Consider the following 24,367-nt stretch of genomic DNA (forward strand, 5'->3'; position numbering starts at 1 on the left):
AGCAACTTCTAATAATGTGTTTGTGACCAAGAGGCAAAGGGACGTTGATAATTGCGGAAACACTTATGTGATTAAACCAAGATATTCCACCTAAAAACACTTTGAGGCTCTCTTCATTTGACCACAACACCAGTTAAATCTTAACTGGAAAAAACAAACATCATGCATCTCTTCATGTATGATGAACAAGACAGACAGTGAGTGGAAGTCACTTAAAGAAAAACAACAATTAAAACAGGAGCAAAAGTTTTATTGTAATTGAAAAAAACAGACACATTGAAGGAAGGTAACAGACTCAGTTTCCCTGCTCACAATCAGACTAAAGATGAAGGCTGAACAGCTCAGGTGGAGTCAACAGGTAATGCCAGGAGAGAACGGCAGCATTTAAATAAAAAAAATAAAAGGCAGATCTGATGTAGCTTCACTAATTCCACTTCAAAACACAACTAAAGCACTCATATGCACATTCAAACAATTCAAGTACGTTTAAAACATTCTAGACTACAAGATCTTAATAAAGTATGTTCAAGTTAATGAAAAGTGGCCTAATAAAAGCAAATCAAACAGTTTTTAACTGCGTTGATCCAACTAAAAACAGAGAGGAAAGGATGACGTTCCAGCAGCAGCAGGATGGGGGAGCCTGCAGCTCCCAGAGCGTCATCACTTGAGTTTATCTATCAAGGCCATTTAGTTCAGTCTGAAATATTCAGAAATTCTTGGTTTATCTTCAGACAAGTTGATCCTTTTTAGTAAAAAAAAAAAGAAGTAATGTTATGATTCCCTTTAACAGAGCATTTTATAAGGCGATAGAAAGGCATGAGACTTATCCTGGAAAAACCAAAGAGAAAATTTATGTGCACATTTTCATTGTTGTATGTAACTGGATTTGTGAAGAAAACGTAACAAGTTACTCCCACAACATAATTGTGAAACCAGAGCTCAAGTCGACTAAAAGTCATATTTCCTTCCGTACTCATAAGGTTTAATAACCTCAAAAAGAAAAAAATAACAATTAATTTTATTTTTTTATAACAAAAATATTAAAGAAGTCCAGTTCTGACTGTTTCTCTTCACTGTCGCCACATTCTTACTGGAGACGAGAGATTGCTGAAAAATTAAGGCCACGAATCGGCATTATGTGATCAACTGAATCTGATTGTGTTGTGAGGATTAAATCATCATGTTTGATCTAAACTTGATTAATAAGTAAAATAAATATGATTCAAAGCCAACTGGATTCAATACATTTGGACATGACTTGTGTCAGGTTTAGGTTTGAGATAATTAAACCGGCACCGTGTATAAATGAGTTCAACTGACTAGATTGATCAGCATCATGGTTGCTGGTTTCCAGTACCTTACATTCAACACCAACACTGAGGTGAAAACAATGAGTTTAGTCTGAAACATTTGTCCAGAAAGAGAACAATTTAAAAGAAAGATTTGACTTGTGGTAACAAGACAACCCTGCATTATAGTATTCTTCTCATTTTCCTGATACAAACACAAACATCTGAGGAATTTACTGGGATTTTATGACTTAAATGCAAGTAGAACGTAATCAGTAAGTGGAAGGAAAACAATCCATCCATTGTCTATACCCACTTATTCCTGCAGGGCCTCCAGCAGTCATTGGTCACATGTCCATCACGTGGGAAGAAGCCGGAGAAAATGCAAAAACCCATTCAAGTGGAGGACAAGTAATTGTCCTCCAAAAAAAAAAAACACTCAAGTCTGGAATTTGAACATTTTTGCTGCAAGACAACAGGTTAAAAAAGACTCTGTCTGCATCAGTCACCTACGCTGGTGGCTTAAAGAGGGTGCACAACATCAGAACAGGCGCCATAAATAATCCCTGGTTTAAAGTTCCCCATAAGCAACACGACAGAGAAAATCTTGTGGAGGAACGAACTTTGATCAAGTAACTTTTTTCAAAGATGTTTGTGCTTGTAACGAGAAAACTGGGAAAAGTTCAGAGGGAAACGATTGCTGTATCTATGTGGATCATTCAGTTTATAATTTCTACTGACATCACTGAGGTTTCCCTCAATGAAATGTGATGTTATGTTCACTCTGTAAAACTGTGTTCCCATTTCTAGGTAACAGAGAAACGGGCACAAACATTGTGAGTTTTTATGCTGTCGAAAACCAAAAGGATCTTTCTAGTTTCACATTCCGCAAGCAGGACGACCAGATGTTTTCCCATAACTTTCCAGACTCTGCAGGATCCCACGAATTTAAACTTCAGTTGTTGTTTTTTTTAAAGTGGCTTTAAAGCCAGCTAGTGTTAGAGTGGTTGTCAGTGCAGGACGGGGAAGGAGAGAAGGAGCTCAGTGTGTATCTCCATACATGGAGCGGAAACCAGCGCAGGTTACACTGACTCATAGACGTGTGCTCACCCAACACACACACACACACACACTTATATACAAACAGTGACATCAAGATGAGGACACACATGTTAATTTTCACAGCTAATGTTTTTCACACACACTTCTGTAAACGTTCATCCCACCCACCCACTAATAAAACACATTCAAGAGTCCATAAATAAAAAAGCTTAATAGGTTAGAACGGGAAAATTTTAAACGTGTTCTCACTACGTGATCGACCCTCTTGGAAAACAAGTCAAACTTATCTGGACAGGTTTAGAGAAACGGCGACGAGGCACCGTTTAAGTCAAGGCAAGCTGAAGCCGCCCGACGCAGGAGCAAGAAGAAAACAAAACAATCCTTTTGGAAGAGAAGTTCAAGAACAGAAACAAGCGTCACTAAATCCCAAACCTACGGTCTGATCACACAGGTGGGTGTAGATTAGAGCCTCCGAACAGCAACTTCAGAGTGAAATAATTAAAGCCGTTCAGAACCGCATTGGAGGAGAGCAGCTCGTCAGGCCCAGTCACCTGCCGGGTAACAGACAGAGGAGAGAATCCTCCCAAAGTGACCAGCTCCTCCTGCTAGATCTGCATGAAACAGAAACTATTATCAGTTCATCCAAAACCAACAAGTTATGAGGAAACATACACAGTACATTTTCTCAATATGTACAGAGGATCTTATTTTTGTATTGATTGCAGCTGCATAATTTTCATTAGTAAAATCAAGGACAGTTATTTAGTGGAAATAACTGCTTCAAGGAAATCGACAGCACCACATTCATTGCTGCTAACACTTTGTTCAGCGCTCTTTAGCCAACAGGACAGCACTTTTTGTTCTGCCAGAACATTTCGCAAGGATGGGGAATGAAGATAATCCTTGAATATTCTCCTTTACTCACTCTCTCTAGATTCTCCCTTACGGACCCTTCGACTCACTCCACATGTTTTCTAAAGGATTTGGGTCGAGAGCAAATATTAGTTTCTCTCCAAGAGGCCATTTTTACCCTCACCCTTCAAAATATACAACTGATCATAAACCATAAAACCTCCATGGCCCGCCAAAAACCAAAAGTAATAGTTGGTTAATTAAAGATTTAAACAATACATTAAGTAATTAATTGTTAATGAATCAATCTGTATTTATTTATAATGTACATTATTTAATCATGTACATTAATGATTAAATAAGCAAAGACTAGAATATGACATTTCCTTGCTTTTTGGTAAATTTTAATGTTTTTAGTCTTAGGACTAAAAACAAAACAAAAAACATATATATTTTTTAAATAACATTGTAAAATATGAGCTAAAAACAGGTTAAAATTATCCCAAAATATAATATAATTTTTAACCCCAGAATAAATGTATTTATGTGAATAGGTTGAATGCATCTATTTATGAAATAAAAAGATGCAACTTTCAAAAAATGCTATACATGAGTGTCGATAAATATTTAGTCTTGCATTGGTTATGAGCAAAACCCACAGACACTGTTTTAGTCGTTAAAGAGTTCCAGCTGAGATTTCCAGCATGTCTCACACTGAGTTATCCCCGCTTCATGTCGTCCGAAGCATTAAAATTACCAGTGAAAGTCCAAAAACCTCCTCAGAATGCCTCAGTACTCTCAGATTCACTCCATTAACAGGATTACTGCCCGTCTTTAGTCTTGATGCAAAAATAATGCAGGGAATGTCAGACATTTCCTCGCCTACCTGATGCTTCGCTTTAATCTGTCTCCCCGTCTTCTCGTGGTTCTTTCTTAGACAAAGGTTGAACTGTTCCTAACAAACCTCTTCTCACGATGTATGGGCACGACGGGCCAGTGGGGATGTCAGCAAAGCCTGGAGGATGTGAGGGAACAGACCAAGAGCTTTTATTTTCTTCTGCAGACATTGGCCACTTGGGGGCAGTAAAGAGCACAAAAGAAATTCGAGTTGGAGAACCAACAGTGAACACAATTCAATAAACAAATACGTCCTTCAGAAAATAATTGTAAAGGAGGAAAACAAATATCAAATATTAAATGAACGGCTTCATCTAAAGTTATTTGCTTCATAAATGTATTTATAATTATATGTTAAAAGCATGTATGATTATTACAGTATGACTGATTGATGGCAGGACATTATGAATTTATTTAAAATGTGACTTTTTTAAAAGAACCCTACCTTTCATGACGACCTCTGGCAGGCCGTACGGCTCATACTCCGTGTCGTCGAAGGCGGCCGACATCTGCGTTCTGTTGCGGCGGATCCTTTCAGCGAGACGAGCTGGATCGGCCGGGATGGGAAAAGAACCAGAGAGCAACATTTTCTCCCCTGCTTCCGTCTTCTCCGCTGAACTAACGGGAGAAACAGGAGGAGATTCGACTGACTCTTCCTCATCGCTGAAATCCTGCTCGGTCTGAGAGGCTGCAGACGCCGTGGAAACTCCACAAGATAGCAAACTGCCCTCAGTTTGACTGCCGACACTCACAGCCTCTACCTTCATATTACTGTCGTTGGGGTAAATCGGTGTTTCAAAGTCACCGGCTCCTCTGAAGGAGTCCGGTTTGGTCTGTTGGGTTTCTGTGTGGAAATGTTGCACTTTGCTTAGTCTTGATCCTGAGAAGCTGAGATCTTTGGCTCCATGGTGTTGAGCAATATTCTGCGATGACACTTGGATGAGTTTTGCATCTTTCTTCGATTTGTTTTCTGACCAATGCAAGTTTATCTCCTGGTTTTCTTTTTCAGATTCCTGATTAAAAAACAACAAGGCAGTAATTAAAAACAAACCAGCCAACCATTTATTGATATTAACTAATATCTGCATGTCTTTTGTAAACGAAAGTGATAAAATATTGATGTCTTAATGTAAATGTGCTTAATGTTTCCTGGAGAAAGATAAAAACAACAACGTATTACTGAAAAGTGCTCTCCTACTGGAAACTATTTGTATATTTAGTAAGTTACTGAGAGCTAAATTAGGCTCCACTTATATTAATCAGTAACTGTTTAATGTGTTACTTTAACAATTTGAAAAACACTATTTTTCTAGAATTTGAGCAAAATTGCACAGCTGCTTCAAATTAACAAGAAAAACAACCGGTCCTCATTCCTCCTCAATGGACTATATTTATTTAACTACATGATGGCTCATTAAACAGAAAAAACTTAATTAAACAGAAAAAACTTCTGCGGTGCATTAATATCAGTCTAGTATGTACAGAACCATGCAAAGTATGCACATGCCATTAACCTTTTCACATTTTGTCAAAATTCAACAACAAGTAGAAGGTAATTGTGAAGTGAAAGAAAACTAGAGCAATGTTGCTTCTGCCGCTATGTGTTGCTCTGTCATACATCAAGGTTTGTGGTCACGGCTTAGCAAAATGTGAAAAGGTTCAAGAGGCCTGAAAAACTTCCCGCGCCGCTGTGAGAGACTGAAACAATCACCGGGTCAAACTCTGCACCGCTCCGGGTCTGTTCCTGAAGAGACTTCTTAGGTGAACGGAGGCTCTTTGGTTCAGGAAGGCTGCTGTTCTGAAGTCTTATGGTTAACAAAAAATATAAAAACTTTAATTTTATAAAACATTCGTACGTCAAAAGATGGCTGAAAGTAGGAGGGGGGTTTTGTTTACCTGGAGAACAGTAGGCGACCCTGTAGCTTTCTAGAGGAGCAGCAGAGCGATACTTCATCCTCCCTGATGACCGTGATGATGTCTGGGTTCTTCTGGACCTGGCTGTGGCCGGTCTGAGCGAGGCGTTTGGTCAGCTCTTCTGTGGGTTCAGGCCGACTGTCAGCAGAAATCTGTCGCAGCGTTTCGCTCCCATCGCCTGCGTTGGTGAGTAAGTGTTGGACTGCAGAGGAAGGTTGAGACGATAGTCTCCATAAGTTGAGCTCCTGGGCCTGGACCTCGGTCTCCTCAGTGAGAGTCTTGACTCGTCTCTGCAGCGCCTCCACCTGGACAACACGGGTACGGTTCATAAGGTAATTAAGAACAATTTTAACATCTCTTTGACTTTTCATTTCAAGTTCAAGGTAAGCAAAATGACGTTCAAAAGATTTTTCTATTTCTCTCATTTTAACTTAACAGAAGTTTTCAGTCTCCTACTGGTACAACAAAATATACACATCTAACTTTGCTCTAGGTTTGATTTAATTTCTTCTCCAGCTGTTTAGTCAGCTTTAATCGGACTCTAGTTTGTTTCCCTAGAAAATCTGGTTCGTTGGGGGAGAAGTAACTGTGCAATCGAACTCAGGTACGGACAACAAAGGAAACTCTGGTCTAACTGAAAACTTCAGTCTCAGTTCAGTTAAAGTCTGAACTCTGGCACAGTTCGAATGTGAATGCCAAGTGGACCAGAGACGGCTCCAAAGGCGGGAAATGAACTGTTGCGCAGCCATTCCGGGTAAATAGATCCAAACTAAAAAGTAGGACTGTAAATGAGAAATGGTTTGTGGTTTTTTATCAAAGACAAAACATTACATTTTAATCTGATGCTCCTCCACTTTTGTTTACATTTCCTGAAGAAGGAAGTTGCACTCATGTCTTCTTCTAAGGTTTCCAAGTTGCTTCAGTGCGTCAGTGGTATTTGATGCAGCGCCACCACAGGCGAGAACATAAACAGGTTTTTCAAATGTTTGGTTCATTTCACATAGTGCAGTGTGAAAGCAAAAATATAACAAATTAATCTTGTGGAGTATAAGGTATAGAAACTGCTTATAGTGCATTATAAATTTCATGGAATAAAGACCAAGGCAGACAAAATCATTAAAAAGTGCTGAGTCTGTGCTCAGTACCTGATCCTGCAGACGGTTTATCTGAATCTCAGTCATGTCCTCTGCATTTCTTTCACCACTCATGCTACTTGTGTTTTCTCCTTCCAAATCTTGACCTCCATCATCACTCCTCTTCAGATTTATTAGCAGCTGCTGGTCTGTTGCTGCCTCATTCTTCAGCAGATCTTCCCCTGCCAAACAGGCCGTGTTTTCTGTGTGGTTCTGATTCTGGCTGTCAGTCTGTGAAGTTTGGTCTCTGGTGTCAATGTTAGTGAAGTCCCTGACTCTCTGCTGCAGCAGCTGCTTTTCCTGTCTGAGGACATGAAGTTCTGCTAACGTGTCGACTCTCTCTCCATTTTGGCTGAGCTGAATCTCTTCCTCCTCACCAACAGAATCACAGGGACCGACTGCAGACCTCTCTCCAGAGGTTACAGCTGCACTTTCACCTTCACCACCAACAGGTGGAGGCATTTCAGCTTCACATTCCTCAACATTGGGCTGAATTATTTCTTTTTGAATATTTAAGTCTGAAGAGGGAAGAGGAGCAACAGCCTCTTCCTCCTGTATAAGTTCTGATTTCTCTATAAGCTCTTCATCTCTTTTTCTCTCTTCAGTCTCTCTGTCAGCTGTCAGTGTTACCACATTGTTTTCTTCCTGCTTTAGTTCGTTCAACTCTTGCTTGCATTGCTTCAATTCCTCTCCCTGGCTCAAGAGGGCGCTCTCTTTCTCCTGCAGCTCAGCAAGAAGGCCTGAGATGTGCTGACTCTGCTTCTCGAAGGCAGTGGTCAGCTCTTTGGTCTGACGCGTTACCTGAGCAGACAGAAAAGAAAATAGTAAACTGCACAAAATCTATAATCTTTGGCGACACAACATTTAAACTAAACAGAGTTCAACTAATTTGCATCAAAAACAGGTAAAAAATAAAAGATAATAAGGAATCTCTGTCGGCTGCAGTTTTAAAACAATGGAGTTTAATTTGATTTCATAGCTTTCTAGATAAAATTTCAAGCAATTATATAAATGCATTTTTTTTTCTTCAAATTTTACACGGATTGGCTGCCTCGTTTGCGGGAGACAAACAAAAAACAAAATGGATTGCTGGATGAATCCAGATTTTTTTATATTTTTTTAATTCTTTTTCCTAAATTTACATGGGAAAAAAATCCTTCAAAATCCTTCAAAGCCAAGTTTCCTACTTTTCCAGATTGTGAATATAAATGCCTACATTATACAAACATTATGCAGGCATTTATAGAAGAATGCCTTAATTAGAAATGATTGAAACTTCTTTAACCCAACAATGCAAGACTGTGAATAAAGTCATAATTTGAAACACAGCTCTGGATCTGAATTAAAGTTCTTTTTAGTCAAAACCCTAAAAGATTATTTGGAATATATATTTGTCTTTCTGTATTTTATACAAGATCATTGAGATTTACCTGGATCTGCAGGGCCTCAAATTTATCTCTGTACTTTTTGGCCCGCTCTGACTCCTTTGCACACTTTGTCTGCAGGACCTCCACCACCTTAGTGAGGTCAGAGGTCGGGGGCTGGAGGTCTGATGAAGAAAGCTTGATCTGATCCGAGGTTTCTTCGGTTGTTTGACCGCTGAGACAGAGAATGTCTTCAGTTTCTGTGGACAGGAGAGCGTTGCGTTGGTTGGTAGACTCGCAGAAGAGGAGGTGCTCCTCTGGGGAGGACAGGAGACTGTTGTCAGAGCAACCAGTGTTGGAGGTGAGTTCGTCATCAGGAAGGCTGAGAAGGGGGCTACTGGAGGTGGAAAGCTTCTCATCTTCTACCGAGTCTTCTTCTCTTCTGTGCTTCAGCTCCTCGACGTCAGCCATGATCTCTGCGAGCTTCAAGCTAAGCTCTGTGTTCACATCAGAATCTGTGCTCATCCTTTGGTTTCTCTCCTCTTCCTCCGCCTTTCGTTCCTCTCGTTCCAAAGCCAGCTGAGCTTTCACAATTGCCAGCTGATTCTTCAGCTGGATGTTCAGCTCGATCAGCTCGCTCTCTCTGTCATTCTGAGTGGTGCTCGTCTCCTCTTCCTGCTTCTCTGCCTCCTCTCTGCTTCTCTTCATCTCTGCCTCCAAAGCAGCAATGCTCCTCTTCAGCCTTTCCGTCTCAGCCTTCTCATTCTCCAACTTTACCTTCAGGTCCTTCTCTCTCTCCTCCCTCTCCGCCGCCTGGGTGGAGTGCTTACGGCTGAGCTGTTTGAGGCGTGTCCTCGCTTCCGTCTCGGCCCGCCGCTGGGCCTCCAGGTCCTCCAGCCTTCTCTGGAGTTCTTCACGGACATCGCGGAGCTCCGAGCGGAGGCCGACGTTCTCCCTCTTGAGGTCCTGAGATGAAGCGGGTTCCTCAGATATAGGAAGTTGTGCATGTTCGATCTTCACACCTCCTGTGGCAGCTGGATCTTCAGCAGTTGTTGCTCGATCAACATCTGCAATGTTTCTCTGGGTCTCTCCGTCTTTATCAGCTTCTTCTCTTTGTCCCACTTTCTGTTGACGCTCAGAGTTTGTGATGCTGATCTGCTCGGCGTCGATTCCCTCCCCTGGCTCTCTGGCAGAAGGACATGCTGCTGTGACTTCAGCCCTGCTCCCATCCCTGTTCTGATCCGACTGGGAAGCTGTGGTCCTCCTGCTGTGGGCTGCGGCTCGAGACGGAGAGGAAAAACTCTGTCCAACGGGTCCAAACGGCGCAGGCTGAGTCAATGCTGCAGGAGCTTTTTGTTCTGAGGTAATAAAAGAAACAGTTTTTCCATGAACTTCACATTTAACAAGGTTATTCTTCATATTTTACTCTAATCATGTCAGAAATATAAACATGAAGTAGTTTATGCTAGGAGTGCAGCTTTGGTGCAGAATTCACAGGCGGTGAAATAAATTATTTCAGCTTTAATCTGTGTAAGCTGGTTGATATCATAATCCTCCCTGTTGTCCACAAGAATTGATATAAATGTATTCAACTAAACTATTTTTTAGTCTTTGGGGGGAATAGAATAAATCCAGAGACTTCTAGAAGTATGAATGTTTTCTCCGTCTCTCACTTTATAACCCTGATTTTATAAATTACTGGGATTTTATGAGATGGGCTCCTGAGCTACAAGTGACTCTTTGAATCTTCCACAATGGCTCTCTATAACTCTGGCTAAGATGATGAAAAAACTAACAATGACTGGATAAACATTATACATCATGGAAAAGCTTTCTTTTCCCCTCAGGTTACAAAAGGAAACATTTTACAAAATCTGGACTAAATGGACTCGGTACGTAAAAACTTTCTGGTTGCATTTTCTTTAAGAATGAAGTCCAGTGATTAAAGATAGGTTTTCTTTGACTGCTGTGTGTTATATGTTGATTTTACATACTGAAAAATATATATGTATAAAAAAAAACAACTAACATTTTTAAACTTGGATACAATAACAACAACATAAAGGTTTGTTGCCAAAACATGCTATTTTTCTGGTTATTGCTTTGTTTTTTTAAATTTTCCACAAATGACATTTTATAGAGGGACACTTTTGCTGGGGACACACAGTCGGCAACTTTGTGACGACTCCATGAGAGGGATCCATTCATAGCTCTCTCTCCTCACCCTGCAGTTCTTTGAGGAGACGCAGGGTGTCAGCTTGCTCCTCCTGCAGTCTCCTCCCCTCCTCCTCCAGAGCTCGCTCTCTCTTCCTGCTTTGCTCCAGGGTTACTGCCACACCCTCCGCCTCACGAACGGCTTCCTAAACCGTGGTTTGGAAACAAAAAAACACAAAGGAGGAGGAGGAGGATCAAATTCAGTCAGACAAATTGATCTGTTAAATCTACTGAGAGGGTTTCATTTGTTGTAATATTCAAATAGGTGTAAAGAAATCAAGTACATTTATTTCTTAAATCAATGCATTTGATTGTCAGAAACATTGATTGTCTTTAAATGCTCAATTTAAAGACAACAATAACTACATAGTTGAATATGTTTGAAGGCATTTTTCAGATAAGAGGATGCTGTGTAAGAGAAAAACATTGAACTATAAACTAACAATTTTTAACCAACACTCTTTTACTGAATTTAACAGCCAAGTTAAGTTGTTTTACCGCTGGAAGTAAAAATAACTTTTCTTCATTTTGCTTACTTATATATTAAATAGTAAATAGTTTATATGATTCTAATAAATATTTTCTAATTCTAAAATATTTATCCACATGGAGACAGAGGAAGACAGAATTCTCTTATAATTTATTCATGCTTCATCTTCAGTCCAGTCACCCGGCTGACATACGGCACGCTTTTTAAAAATGTATGTCGTCCTAGCTAAGCTCAACATCTAGCTAATGAATAACTGACCCACACAGAAAAACAAGACTTTGGACCACATCTGTGTGTGTCTGCGTGTTACCGTCAGCTTGGCTTGTGTCTGAGTCTCTTTCTTCTGGCTCTCCTTCAGCTGCTCCTCCGTCCACTTCAGCTTCTCCTTCAGAGACTCCAGGTCTTTGTCCAACGCCTGCTTCTGCAGAGTCAGCTGGTAGCAAAAACAAATGTGGCGTTAGCTGGTAGAAATATGGACCGCAGTTTAAAGACTTGGTAATTTATTTATGAAAGAAAATAAAAATTGAAATTGACTTAAACAAAAAGAAAAAAAAAAGCAAAACAAAAGACTCTTGTGTTAAGTGCATTTATCAAGATGAGAGAAGGAAACAGAGCAGGGATAATAAACATAAGTCACCGTTACAGTTTGAAGAAACTAAGACTTACAGAAAAAGTATTAATTTCTTTTGAGTAGACTGAAACTTTAATGTATTTTATTAGAAAATTATGTAACAGGCAAAAACAAGAAACTGCAGAGGAAATACATAACCACTGCAGAGAAGCAGCCAAAGCTACATTAGGATGGCTTAGATTAAAGCATATTCATCTGGTAGAATAGCCTAGTCAAATTTCAAGCTGAGAATCTGTGGAAATTAATGTGCAAAGATGCTCTCCATTCAATTCAACTGAAATTGAGTTATTTTGCTAATAATAACGGGTAAAAATGTCTGCAGACGTGCAAATCTATCAAAGTAAAACCTGGTTCTACAAAGTGCTGATTCAGGGAAGCAAATACACACCACACTTTTCAGTTTTATATTTGTGACGAATGTTGAAGCAAAATAAATCCTTTTCCTTGACCTTCATAATTATACACCAACATATGTCGGTCATTGAAGTTGGTGGTTGAGAACTTCAGCAGCTCTCATGTCAGAATAATTCAGCTGTTTGCTTTTTTACACGAAGAAGCAATTTGATAATTCTGGGTGTGTCATAGTCTAAAAACCTTGAGCCAGAGCATCTTAAAACTTTATCACAGCTTTAATCAACAGCACTTCCAGCTTTCTACATGTATTTATTGAGCAACTTTTTCCACTTATTTTCATCATTCAGGTCTAAAAAGGTTTTTAAGTTCAATGGATAAATCTGTATAGAGTCAAGACATAACAGGCAACTTAACAAAAAATTTAAATTGAATTGGAGCTTCAGGTATTAGGTTACTTGCAGCCTGTCAAAAAGACCCAACATGTTTAATTGAATCTACAAAGTCTAAATAACAGATTGACAACAAAAAGCTGCTGTAGTTAAGAGCTTAAAAAATAAACTGAGAACGATGATGCAGCTCTTAGAAGCACGGATTCTTTCCTGTTTCTTAAAAACTTCCCTTTGAGACAATCTTCCTCTGCTTTAAATAGAGCTATGATTTATGACTTCCTTTTTTGTTTTTTAAAGTGGAGACACTTCCAAAGATATTTACCGAGATGTTTAAAAAACATTCAACTGTAAATAACTATATAGCAAATGGACAAAACGACTTGTTATATAAAGCCATAATAAGATAATCTGACTCCCAGAGAGAAGAATGTAAAGAAATAAGTGTCAACTAATCCACTATCCACAAACACACTTCCTTCAACGATCTTAATATTGTTAGTTTCGCACTAAATTATGTTTGCTATTCTTGTTTCATGCTTTGTTGTTGTCATGCAGAACATTTCAACCTGTGTAGTAAAGAGTTAATTAAATAAAACATAGCATTACAGCATGACAGAAACTGAGTGTTAGTGCAGAAAAAAATAATTTTACGGCTTTAAAGCGATTATTATTCATTGTTGGTCTAATAGCGAGTGAAACTCCGTTTCCTATGAGTTTGGACTGACAGCAGTAGCAAGGACTTTTTCTACAACAACTCAACTCTACTTTAAATAAATCATTGACTTGAATCAAATATCAGAAATCACGGACATTTGACTCTTCTATTATTAATGCAAATGATTGCAAAGATCTGCAGGCTAAAGCAAACCAGCCGGCTCGGTTCATAAAGTCTCATTTTAATCTTTAAAGAATTCAGATACCATAAAATGACGCAGACTCTGATTGGTTTTGTTATGGGTCAAACTCCAAGCAACAAGTGTAGTCTACTCACAATAACACCATTCATCACACTTCAGCTGTTGTTGATTTTCTGTGAAAATTGTAGCCCAAACAATCGACACCTACTAAATAAGACTGAATTTAGTCTACTTTTTAAATTAACTTGACTCGCAAATCTTGTGTTAGCAAAAGCAAATCATCTGTCTAAACTGATCTTGCTGCAAATAAATCCTATGCACATACTACTCACATTGTGTCCTGTCTCTATTGCACAAGCTTTTAAAGGTCATGGGTCACAGTCACAGTTGTTACCTTTGCTGCTTAACGTTTTCCACCGGGACAAACCGAGAGGAGAGAAGAGGAGGACGGAGCAGAGTGGGAGCAGGATGTGGGGGATAGAAACACAAAAAGCAGGAAAGTGAAAGAGAGAAAGGCAGAAAACAAAGAAAAGAAGAAAGTTTGGGAGAAGAACAAGTTACATTTATTGATCTTCAGAACAAATAAATACAAACAATCACACAAGTTAAAGGAGGAGGAAGAGAAGGTTGGGTAAAGAAAGGGCAAAGGGTGGAAATGGCTGATAAAACAAGACAGCTTGGTGAAGCAGAGCTTCATGCTGCTCTGCAGTTTCCACTGTTGATGCAGACGTTATTTTATCAAACGTGGCCTTGTTATTTCAGAGGACGGCCGCGTGTTGTTGATGTGTAACATTCCCAGCTGCATGTTTGCCTTTACCTTGTCAGCCTGGGCCTGCAGAGCGTTGTGGAGAGACCTGGCCTGCTGTAGCTCCTGGTTCAGCTTATTCACCTCCTGCTGGTGCTGCTTCTCCACACACTGCCTCTCCTTCTGCAGCTCTGCCAAATCCTGCAGCCGGAACGCACAAGCCACAATCTGAAGCAGAGAGCAGAGAGATCTGATTGCTTTCCGTTTCTCCTGCAGGCGTCGGACTGACCTTCTGGTGCACTTTCTCCAGCTCCTTGGTGCGCTGCTGGTGCTGAAGCCGACTGCTCTCTGCATTTTGCCTCTGGCACTTGAGCTCCTCCTGAAGCTGCTTCAGCTTGTGCTCAACTTCTGATGCCTGAAATAAAAATTTTTTTTTAATTACGTACAGATGTTTTTCTTAAAATTTTTTCAATTATTTTATAAGTAAGCAAATTATCGTTCAGCAGGATTTGTTGTTGTGGCAGCAGGCGGTAAGGCTTGTGCCTTTACCCGTTCTTTGTCCTGAGCCAGCCGTGTGTGCGCCATATTGAGCTCCTCCTGGGTTTTCTGCAGCTCCAGCTCTTTAGCAGCGAGCTCCTTCTTCATCAGCCCCATTTCATTCTGGACCGTCTTCAGATTCCCAACCTTCTCTGACAGTTGGTCCTCCAGAGCCGAGAGACGACTTTGCAGCTCTGATGAAGATACTGGTGGATCAACAAAACACAATATCTCATCATTAAGGTCTGATAATTCTGATAAAAATAACATTTTACCTGTGGAAACCAGTGAAGTGCAGATTTAAGCAATTAAAATCGACAACAGTAAGATCTAGTAGAAATAATGCCAATCAACTACGTAATACCCAGGATCATCTTTAGAGTCACTTTAGTAAAGTTTTCAGTTTTTCACCAGTTTTAAAATGATAAATATCAAAATTAAAAATTTAAAGACAGACTGCAAGATTAATAAATGAGTAGATTCCCAGATTCTCTCCGTCTAGACCAGACAGAGAGAAGAATATGAGAATGCCAAAAGACAGTTCTGGCTAACGTTTTCCAAGTGTTGCATTTTTCATGATAATGTAATATTTAGCCAGTTGGAGAAAGTCTCGGCTAAATTCGATCAAATTTTACAACATTAACTAATTTTATTAAAGCTTGTTTAGGTTTTATGCCATAAACTGCAAGACAATGTCACCACAGTCACAATGTCATGGAAGATGGATCTGCTCAGAAATATTACCGTCTTAAATGGATGAATGAAGGACAACAAAACATAACAAATGATTGGAAAAACTAGAAAATAAAAATATGTACATTTGTAATTTCTATTTTTTAAGCAGAAACACCGGCATTTATCCTGGAATTATGGAACTATAAACTAAAAAACAAAGCAGCAGAACATTGCAGGCTCTTCATAAATGGGGTCAATCCATACAGACTGGTTCAATGGTAAACACACAGCTGGAGTTACTGTAAAAAGAAGAATTAACCAAGTCAGTCCACACAATAAAAAACATTTTGCTTTTTAACTAAAAATATATGTTTGTAATTTGTTGCAATCTACATTTTGTTTTTGTGTAACACAATATATTAATTTTATAATGTCATAGAAAACTGTAATGATTAAGGAAAGTCTACTATGATACCCTGGAATGAATTTTCTACAAATTGTCTATAAATAGTGGAAATGGAGAGAAGCTGAGTAAAAACACTGCTTCTGATGTCCCTTCATAGGTTCACATTTATTTGTCTCTTCCTCCTCTGAACAAACACTGAAACTAAGGGAAGTCTTACATCATGAAGTGCTGCAAGACTTGGATGAAGCTGCTTTCAGAGCAGGGATAGGAATGTCTGGCTGAGGCACAGATTGCTACACAAACTCTTACGTCACAACTTTTGGTGGGGTTATGCAGAGGACTTATTAGACATACTGGCTAATTTAAGCAGAACACAAACTGATGTGTTAAGATAAAACGCAACATCTAATCCAAATCTGATCTACTCTGTCTGGAAGTTCAGGATTAGAAATGGAAACAGAGACAAAAGCATGATCATGCTGAGCATAATCTTTATAGTAATCCAGGTTACATTTAATCTGTCTTGGGATAAATATTGCAGTCTCAGCAGGATGCATTTGAATGAAGTCAACAAACAATCTTACTGTCTGTTTCCGTCTTATGGACCCTTTCTTCAGAGCTCCGGTCCAAGCGGCCTTGATGCAGGACCTCAGGGCTCGGCGCCTGAGGAGAAGACGCAGGTCGTCTTCTGGATGCAGGTCCAGAGTCATCTCGTTCCCATGGAAACACCGCCGAAGGTGTGGAAAAGACATCCGACTGGTCAGATGGGTGGCGGAGCGGTGTGCTCTTCTGCTGCTGTCGAGGCAGCGACGGTACGGACGCTTCTGAAAACTGGAGCCGCTGCTGCAGAGAAGATTAGAAAACGCAGAGCTAAAGTTTTTCCAGTTTAACTAACATGTGTCTTTTAAAATGTATTGTTAAGTTGATTTATTTAAGCTGTTCTCTTGCATAGCACACAGTTTCACAGTTTCTAGTGATTACATGACAAATCCTTAAAAATCCACTTCCTTTTTACTACAAAACCCAGAAATGTTTTATATTTTTGGTACTTTTATTGCAAGCAGAAGAATTAAATAAATATTAGCTTCTTCCTACTCCTTTTGAAACAGAAAAGTGCTGTTGAATTATTTTGTTCTTGGTTGTGTATGCACATATTTTCTCTGTCACACTGATTGCTTGTTTTCTTGTTTTTAAAAGTCTTTGGAAATAAATAAACAAATCAAATCAATTTCTTTACATTTATGTTAGATTTGGTCTTGTCAATATCTATTTTTTTTCTAAACAATCAAACTTGACTGGTAAAAAATAATATTGTTCATATATAATCTTTTTTTTTCTAAATAAACCTCTCTGTTTCCATATAAAAGGCCAAAATTGTATTTTATAATTGACAAAGAGAAAAAATAATTTCTTCCTAATTAAGGGAAGTCTCGTTACCTGCTCCTCAGAGGGAGTTAATTGTTTACTAATGTGTTTAAATGGCAAAAGCAGGTCAAACATTAATTGCAGACAAATCCATGTGGTCCATTTAGGTGGGATAAAACTAATTTGAGGATAGACTGGAAGAACAAAGACGGATGTTAGTTCTGTTTTTCTGGCATGACAGGAGCTAAATCCTCTCAAACTCCACAGGAGTTTAGGATTTGAAGAAAGCTCAATGGAAGAATAAGCTGGTACTTACTCTGATGTGATGACCCCGGCTCTGTCCTTCGTCCCGCTGCCCGGATCTGTCTTCCTGTCTGCTCCCTGCAGGGCAGAAACACAACATAGCGACTGAAGTCAGAGCCTCAAATGCATCGACAAAGTTGAACATGAACAACAGCTGCGAATATCCAAACAGTGGAAAGATAAACATAGCAGCCCCCAGGGAGCGATAGGCTGGGAAAGCTTCAGAGTTGAAGGACTTTATTTATAATCTCTGCCTCTCTGCAGATCTCTGTGGTTTTACTGTTTAATTAGTTAAATTATACCGGGGAATTAAGTTAAAGAAAGGATAAGATAGGATCTGCTAAGGAGAACAAACAAAGGAGTCATAAATTTCAAACTGTACCATTGTGTTCCCAGGGTGAGGATGCAGTCCAGCAGGGTGTGGAAAACAGAGTGGTCTCTGTGTGCCGGCTGCTGTTCTGCAGCTTTTCCAGCTCAGCTTCCAATCTACCACAGAGAGAGGACCGATGGTGAAACAGAGGGCAGGAAAACAGAAAACCCTCTGATAACAAATGTGATCCTGATGCAGGAAACTAATGTAGTTAGAATAAAACCAGTGTTGACTCAGCAGCATAATTTAAAATAAACGTCCAGGCCTTTGCAAAAGGCTTTAAAGCAATACATTGTGTCACATTATAACCACAAATGACAGAGTATTTTACATGCAATGAGTGAAACAACAAAGTGGAAGATAAAATTACTAATAAGGGCCAATAAGAAAAAATCTGTTGATGGGAAAACATAAAAGGATGAAAAAAAGAATGCCACACTTGGAACAAATCATCCAGTCCAGTTACAGTTTGCAACAAGCAAGAGATAGAAAATAAATGGAAAAATGATACAATCCGATGAGATCAAACACTGCATGTGCAGCGGCAAAGCAGCAAAAGGTATTTCTACTATGCATCAACCGAGAGGGTTCAATGCAATTGAAGGCCGAGCTTCCCAGACTGTAAATTGAAAGAAGCACTGCCCTCTCGACAAATATATACTGAGTTACCACTAACTAAAGATTTTTAATTCCGATGAATAATAGCTTTTGTTTGCAGAGTCTTTATAATTCATCTTTCATTTATTGTTTTTTAAAATATCTTCCAGTTCCAGGATTAAGTATTTTATTGAAATAAAGGTTTGTTCATTTTGGAGAAGGCAAACTTAAACTTAAACTATATTATTTGAAAATAGTCACAAAACAATTATTATTTATCGCTGACAATTTATCACCCAATAAAATTGTCATTGTGACAGGTCTAGGTACCATGTTGAAATACCATTGGAATACATCAATATTTCTGGTTGTAACGAGACAAAATTGAAAAAATTTAGCAAGAAACTGCATGCAATTTGGAAACATCCTATCAAATGAAGTGCTTAATGTTCTAATTAAATTAAAACATACTTAATAATATGTGCATAATTCTATTATGATTAATGACTACATAAAACAACATGGTGGCAGGAAAGCTAAATATCAGTGACGTATCACTGTAGCTGTGTTTTCATAGTTGACTCCTGCTGACCTCTTGATTTCTTGGCTGAGGTGGATGTTTTGGTTACGAGCCGCGTCGAGCTGCCCCTCCAGAGAGCAGACCTGGGCCTGCTTGGTGTGGAGATCCTGGGCGAGGCGCTCTTTGCCGGTCACGGCCGCCTCGGCCTCCTCCCTAACGCTTTGCAGATCTCTCTGAACAAACTGCAGCTCCCCACGGACCTCCTCATACTTGGAAGAAAAGAAGAACAGGAGTGATTTCATGGGGTTTAAAGGTTATGAAGAGTGTAAAGAGAATATGACACATTGTGGAAGATAACATTGTCAGAATGGAAGGTTAAAATATTCCTGTTTAAAAGCACACTGTTAATGCTAACAGTAGCCTTTATGACTTTACTAATAAGTTACTGGTCATATTGATTTTCTTGTAGCCTGTAACTGAGATCTATTCATAAAGCACGTCTGTGTTTACCTTCGCTGTTTGTTTTTCAAGGCTGGTATGAATATTGTCCAGCTGAAGCTGCTTTTGCTTGTTCTCTCTGGAGAGTCGCTCCTTAAACACCTGCAGCTCCTTCACCTTCTGCAGGACCCTCCCAGAGAGGCCCACCGTCCAATCCTCCTCAGCCCAGCTCATCTCTGTCCGTCTGGGCCTGACACCATCAGATCAATAAATCAACACAAACACATTTGGATAAAAACAGTAGAACATCATCCTGTACAGAAAATGCTAACTTTAAATGATCTACTAGCATTTGTTAGACTCAAAGCTTCTAAAGAAGGGGGTCAAAAGAGTGGCACTGGGGCCCTTTGCAACTCTTGAAATAATTTTCCATGGTCGCCAACATCAATTCACAAATAGTACAAATTTGGCCCTCCAGCACTACTATTTGATGAAAATGGGCACAATTTATTATTTTTAAGAAGATTTTTAAATTACATTTCCAAAAAAATGTTTGATACAATATAAAATTATTTTATTAGCAATATTTGTTCCCCTATTTTTCTTTTATTCAAAATTAGACCACAAAGACATTTAGTAAAATAAAGATTTGGGCACATCCATTCATTAAAGGTAGTAAAATAACTCATTTTAGTTGATCATAATAGAGAATATTCAAATATTAGGGAATTGCAAGCTTTTATTTTGAAATAAAGCAGACTTGTGACACCCTTTATATGTTTCAAACTTACAGTAAATAGATTCATGTTCTACAAAGATCTCACTTATTGCTGAACAAGTAAAAAACTAAACAAACCTGCTTCATAAAATTAAAATGATGCTTTCTGACTAATTATTTTGACTGAAAAAACAGATCATAATATTAGAGCAAGGAGGAAGTCCAAGCTGTAAACAATAAATAAGGTGTATATAACTCTTGTTGCAGTGTGTTCAAACATAATACATGTCTTGATCCTCTCTGAATCTGCTTTTCTTTACGACTCTTGCTTTTGTTGCCAAGGCTTTGCTGCCTCAGAGGGACACTGGTTGTCACAGCTGGGCAGCTGTGACTCAATATTTTCCTACACAAACACAAACTGTTCCAACAGCACTGCCTGCCAGATGAAAATAAATCCCGACTTTCCCATACATCGGCATGAGCAGAAATAATTTCTCATAAAATACTTGCTTCGAGCGCAGGAGGTTTCAAGTTCAGTGAGTTTCAAAAGGCATTGACTGATAAACAGCGCACGTTGCTGTAAATAAGGACAGATGAAAGTGAGAGCTCTGGAATGAAGAAAAGCCTGACTGAAAATGACAGATAAAGCTAAACTCAGTTTTGACATGTATTGCAGCCTGGAGGCTTGTCATCAGGACTGGAGCTGCACTCAGTTTGTGTCATAGCTCAGTGCTGCTGTCATTGTTTACCCGTTTCCCTGTAAACAGACAGAAGGCAAGCAAAAAGCTGTCAAAGAGAGCATATAACCAGGATTTACAATCATGCTTCCAGATGATTCAACAACACGGAATCATTTTTGTTATGTTAAAACTTGTTTTTAATCTTTTCAAGTATTGTTTTATTTTGTGACTACTGCATATTTACAATTGTATGCCAGTCATGGTTGTGGTAATAAATATAGTACAAGCACAGAAAAAGTGGTTGAACCTTTAATTGTTCTGCTTTGTTCACTGTTACCAATTGCTTTTCTTTCATCAACTAATTGCTCCAGCTCAGAAACAGATTTAATCATGAACTTAAGTCCATTGTTGCACCTGGTGTTTCACAATCACAGTCGGAGATCAGGATTAGATGAGAGATTTTTATTAAACACAGTAACATCTCTGTCAGTGGATATGTCATCTAAATGTTATGACCATGATTCCACACAGCTGCTAAACATACGAAAGTTGGAGATTTTAGCACAGTACATTAGCTTTGACAAGCAGCAATTTTAAAGTCACTTTCTCATGAAATGTGGTTATATGACCATAATAAATAACATCCACCATCAGCAGAAAGCTTTGATTGATGTTGGCTTAATAAGGCTAATCAGTCATATTTCATAAGAGTCATTTGCCCAATATGGAATTAAAATAAACAAAAATAAGGAATAACACAAAGTGTATAGTCTCCAAAATACATTATTAAATTGAACTACACATGTGGCTTGAGAAACTAACTATTGGAAATACTTAAATATTGAGAAAATGATATGTGTACCTGCATGACATAGTTAAGTGTGACTTACCAATTGAAAATAAACATAATAAAAATGCCTAAATATTCGGATAACTATGTGTTACATCTGTTTACCAGAGTTTCTAATTCTGATCTGTGTTTGGGCCCCTCTTCTGAAAAACAAAAAACGTATCAGAACCTCTAATCAAAGCAAAATAACTATGAAAATGTCTGCCGATATCAACTTCTCACATAAACATTACTGTTGTGGCCAATAACTGCTATTAAACAATGTTGTCCAACTACTTAACGCTGTGACTAAATTACCACATTGGACTGATACTGATATTTTGAAAAATGACCATCATTAGCCAATAACAATTAATGGCAATATATTTTATATATTTTTCTGGGAGGTGATGTTCACTCAAGTAATATAAACAAATGTTCTTATTACAAACAATTAATGAAAATGTATTTATTAAATAGGCTGTCAAAGAGCAAATGAAACTTGGAGGGTAAAAGTTTATGTCTGATTGGCACTAGATGTAAACCTAAAAATGCTTGGTGTAAAATAACATACCCACCACAATACAAAATAAGAAAGAAACAATCAGCACTAACTATATACTTAATGAGCTGCACCTTAAGAAAAATGTCTCCCAAGTGTAAATGTGTATTTGACAATGAAAACAAATCCACATATTTAAAAAACTGATGCAAAAACTTGTATAGATGCTTAATAATTGTGTACTAAATTGTAAAAAAAAAAAAGTTAAATAATAGCCATAGTATTAGTCAAATACTGCAGCATTGAGAAACACCATTTCTTATAGCCGCACTGAAGACAATAGTGTATATTAAATAAATTATAAATAAATTAGACATTTAAAGCCAACCTGTAGCTAAAACATGTTTCACCATTGATGGGGGTTGGATAGGCATCCTCAAATATTACTTCACATGTATGGTCAAATGTTTGCTTGTTTTTTGCACTACTGGAGTCCCATATAATGAGAAAACAGAAAATGAAATAATCTGAAGGTTTCCTCAGCAGGTTAGCTTTACCACGTGATCAATGACGTAACAAATGAATGAAATTTATATTGCTTTCGTGGCAATTGTTAAAAGTTGCTATAGCAGATGTACAAGAGGAGGCAAACATCCGGAAACCCCTATTGCGGCGTTTCAATAAAAATACAGACAATTAACAAAAACAAACTGAAAGAAAATCGTAATTTTTACGTCAACTACGTGAACGAGCCGCGAGCTTTGCTAAAGCAGGTCAAGAGACTTTTCCATCAGGTCAGGTCAGCTCGGTCCATCAGGGACCAACGGCTGGCATCAACCCAGCAGCGATGCTACAAGCTAACCCACCATAAAGCTACTCACCATTCACTTCAGAGCGTCACAAAGAGCGCGGTCAGCCCGGGACGCTCAGCCACGGCCGTGACAGGGTCACGGAGCTAAAACTCCAGCGTCCACGGAGTCAAAGAGCAACCTGAAACAGGACAGGACTCAACCCGAATGTTGACAGCTTCTATACGAGCTGCAAAATACCGCGGGATCTGCCCCACTGATAACCCAACAGAACCCGGGGCGGCACGAGGCAGGAGGGGGCTGATGACGTAGCAGGGGAATGTTTTGGGAAAAGTCCGCGTGGCGGGGCGATTCTCTGAGGACCTCTAGCGGTGAAAAGATGTCACTCACTCAAGTCCCGTAAGAACGTTAGATTTCTTCACGTCACTGAACTAAATGATCATTTGGGTATTTTTTAAATATTAAACTCTATAATTACTCAAATATATATCTTCTAAGGCTGAGTTGGGAATTTTGCTGATAATTTGTGTTTTTTATTAAAAAAAGTTGCATAGTAATTACTGTTTAGTACACATTCAGTATTTTCATGTGTTGTCCAACAGCTACTGTATTTATTTATTTATTTATTTATTTATTTATTTATTTATTTATTTGTTTGTTTATTTTTATTATTTTTTGCACATATGTATTGATATTTTCTTATTTATATTTTTAGCTTAGCTGATATGGTGGTTTTTCACTCTGTTTTGTTTTTATTCTGTTGTTTTTCACTTCTGCTGCTCTCATTTTATTATGTCAATGACAACTTAAATTTCCCACTTGGACTATTAAAGAACTATTTTTGTTTTTATTAAAACAATGTTGCATAACAATTGCTGTTTAGTACTCCTTTAGAATACTCCATTTGTCCATCAATATCTGTATTTCTTTATAAATATATATTTGTATTTATATTTCTAGTTTAATTTGTGTGGTATTTTTTCTACACTGTTTTGACGAACACACTTCTGTTGTGTTAGTTGTAGGACTAATAAAGAATTATATTATCTTATTTTGTCTTATCTTAACTTTCACTTTTGTGAGAAAAATAATTCTATTCTATTCTAAACCAAAGCATTCTTTTCTTTCTACTTATAAATTATTCTCTATTTTGTGTTGGATAAATTTAAATAAATAGTACATTGAAGTTTGGGGTTCTGACAAATGAAAGCATCAAAACAGAAACATGAAAGAACAATTTTTCACAGCACTGCATAAAAGTATAGTAGTTGCCAAAGTTGAAGGTAAGGACTCATTTTAGCACAAAGTGAAAGGTGCTCAGATGAGAATGAATAAAACTAATAATTAAAAAAAAACTTGATGATATCTTGCGGTGTGTAACTAGGTTCTTGCCTCTTTCTGACTGAAATGTTCTGACAACAGGCCTA

At 38.4% G+C, this 24,367-nt stretch overlaps 1 protein-coding gene across 1 annotated transcript; it reads right to left on the reverse strand.

The window, feature by feature from the left end:
* Window positions 1–229: 229 nt before the first annotated feature.
* Window positions 230–23,212, reverse strand: si:dkeyp-115e12.6 (centromere protein F). The gene is made up of 18 exons (XM_055034315.1): window positions 23,013–23,212; window positions 19,475–19,652; window positions 19,037–19,233; window positions 17,860–17,963; window positions 17,491–17,555; window positions 16,394–16,652; window positions 14,741–14,934; window positions 14,481–14,606; window positions 14,264–14,392; window positions 11,526–11,648; window positions 10,736–10,871; window positions 8,578–9,869; window positions 7,160–7,948; window positions 5,997–6,319; window positions 5,812–5,905; window positions 4,546–5,113; window positions 4,090–4,218; window positions 230–2,962 (listed from the first exon to the last, which is right to left on the reverse strand). Exons 2-17 carry the CDS (start codon window positions 19,634–19,636, stop codon window positions 4,103–4,105), a joined length of 4,677 nt encoding a protein of 1,558 aa, XP_054890290.1. The 5' UTR covers window positions 19,637–19,652; window positions 23,013–23,212; the 3' UTR covers window positions 230–2,962; window positions 4,090–4,102.
* Window positions 23,213–24,367: the final 1,155 nt, after the last annotated feature.

The sequence above is a fragment of the Poeciliopsis prolifica genome, unplaced genomic scaffold (genome assembly GCF_027474105.1).
Source record: "Poeciliopsis prolifica strain line A6 unplaced genomic scaffold, Auburn_PproV2 SCAFFOLD009, whole genome shotgun sequence".
NCBI lineage: Eukaryota > Metazoa > Chordata > Actinopteri > Cyprinodontiformes > Poeciliidae > Poeciliopsis > Poeciliopsis prolifica.

Excerpts from the sequence above, each read along its gene's own strand:
- si:dkeyp-115e12.6 (XM_055034315.1), bottom strand. The coding sequence starts at position 19,636 with ATGAGCTGGGCTGAGGAGGATTGGACGGTGGGCCTCTCTGGGAGGGTC. Across the intron at positions 19,234-19,474 it reads TTGAAAAACAAACAGCGAAG|TATGAGGAGGTCCGTGGGGA; the intron begins GTAAACACAGAC and ends TTTTCTTCCAAG. Across the intron at positions 5,114-5,811 it reads GCGGTGCAGAGTTTGACCCG|GAATCTGAAAAAGAAAACCA; the intron begins GTGATTGTTTCA and ends TTTTTTAATCAG.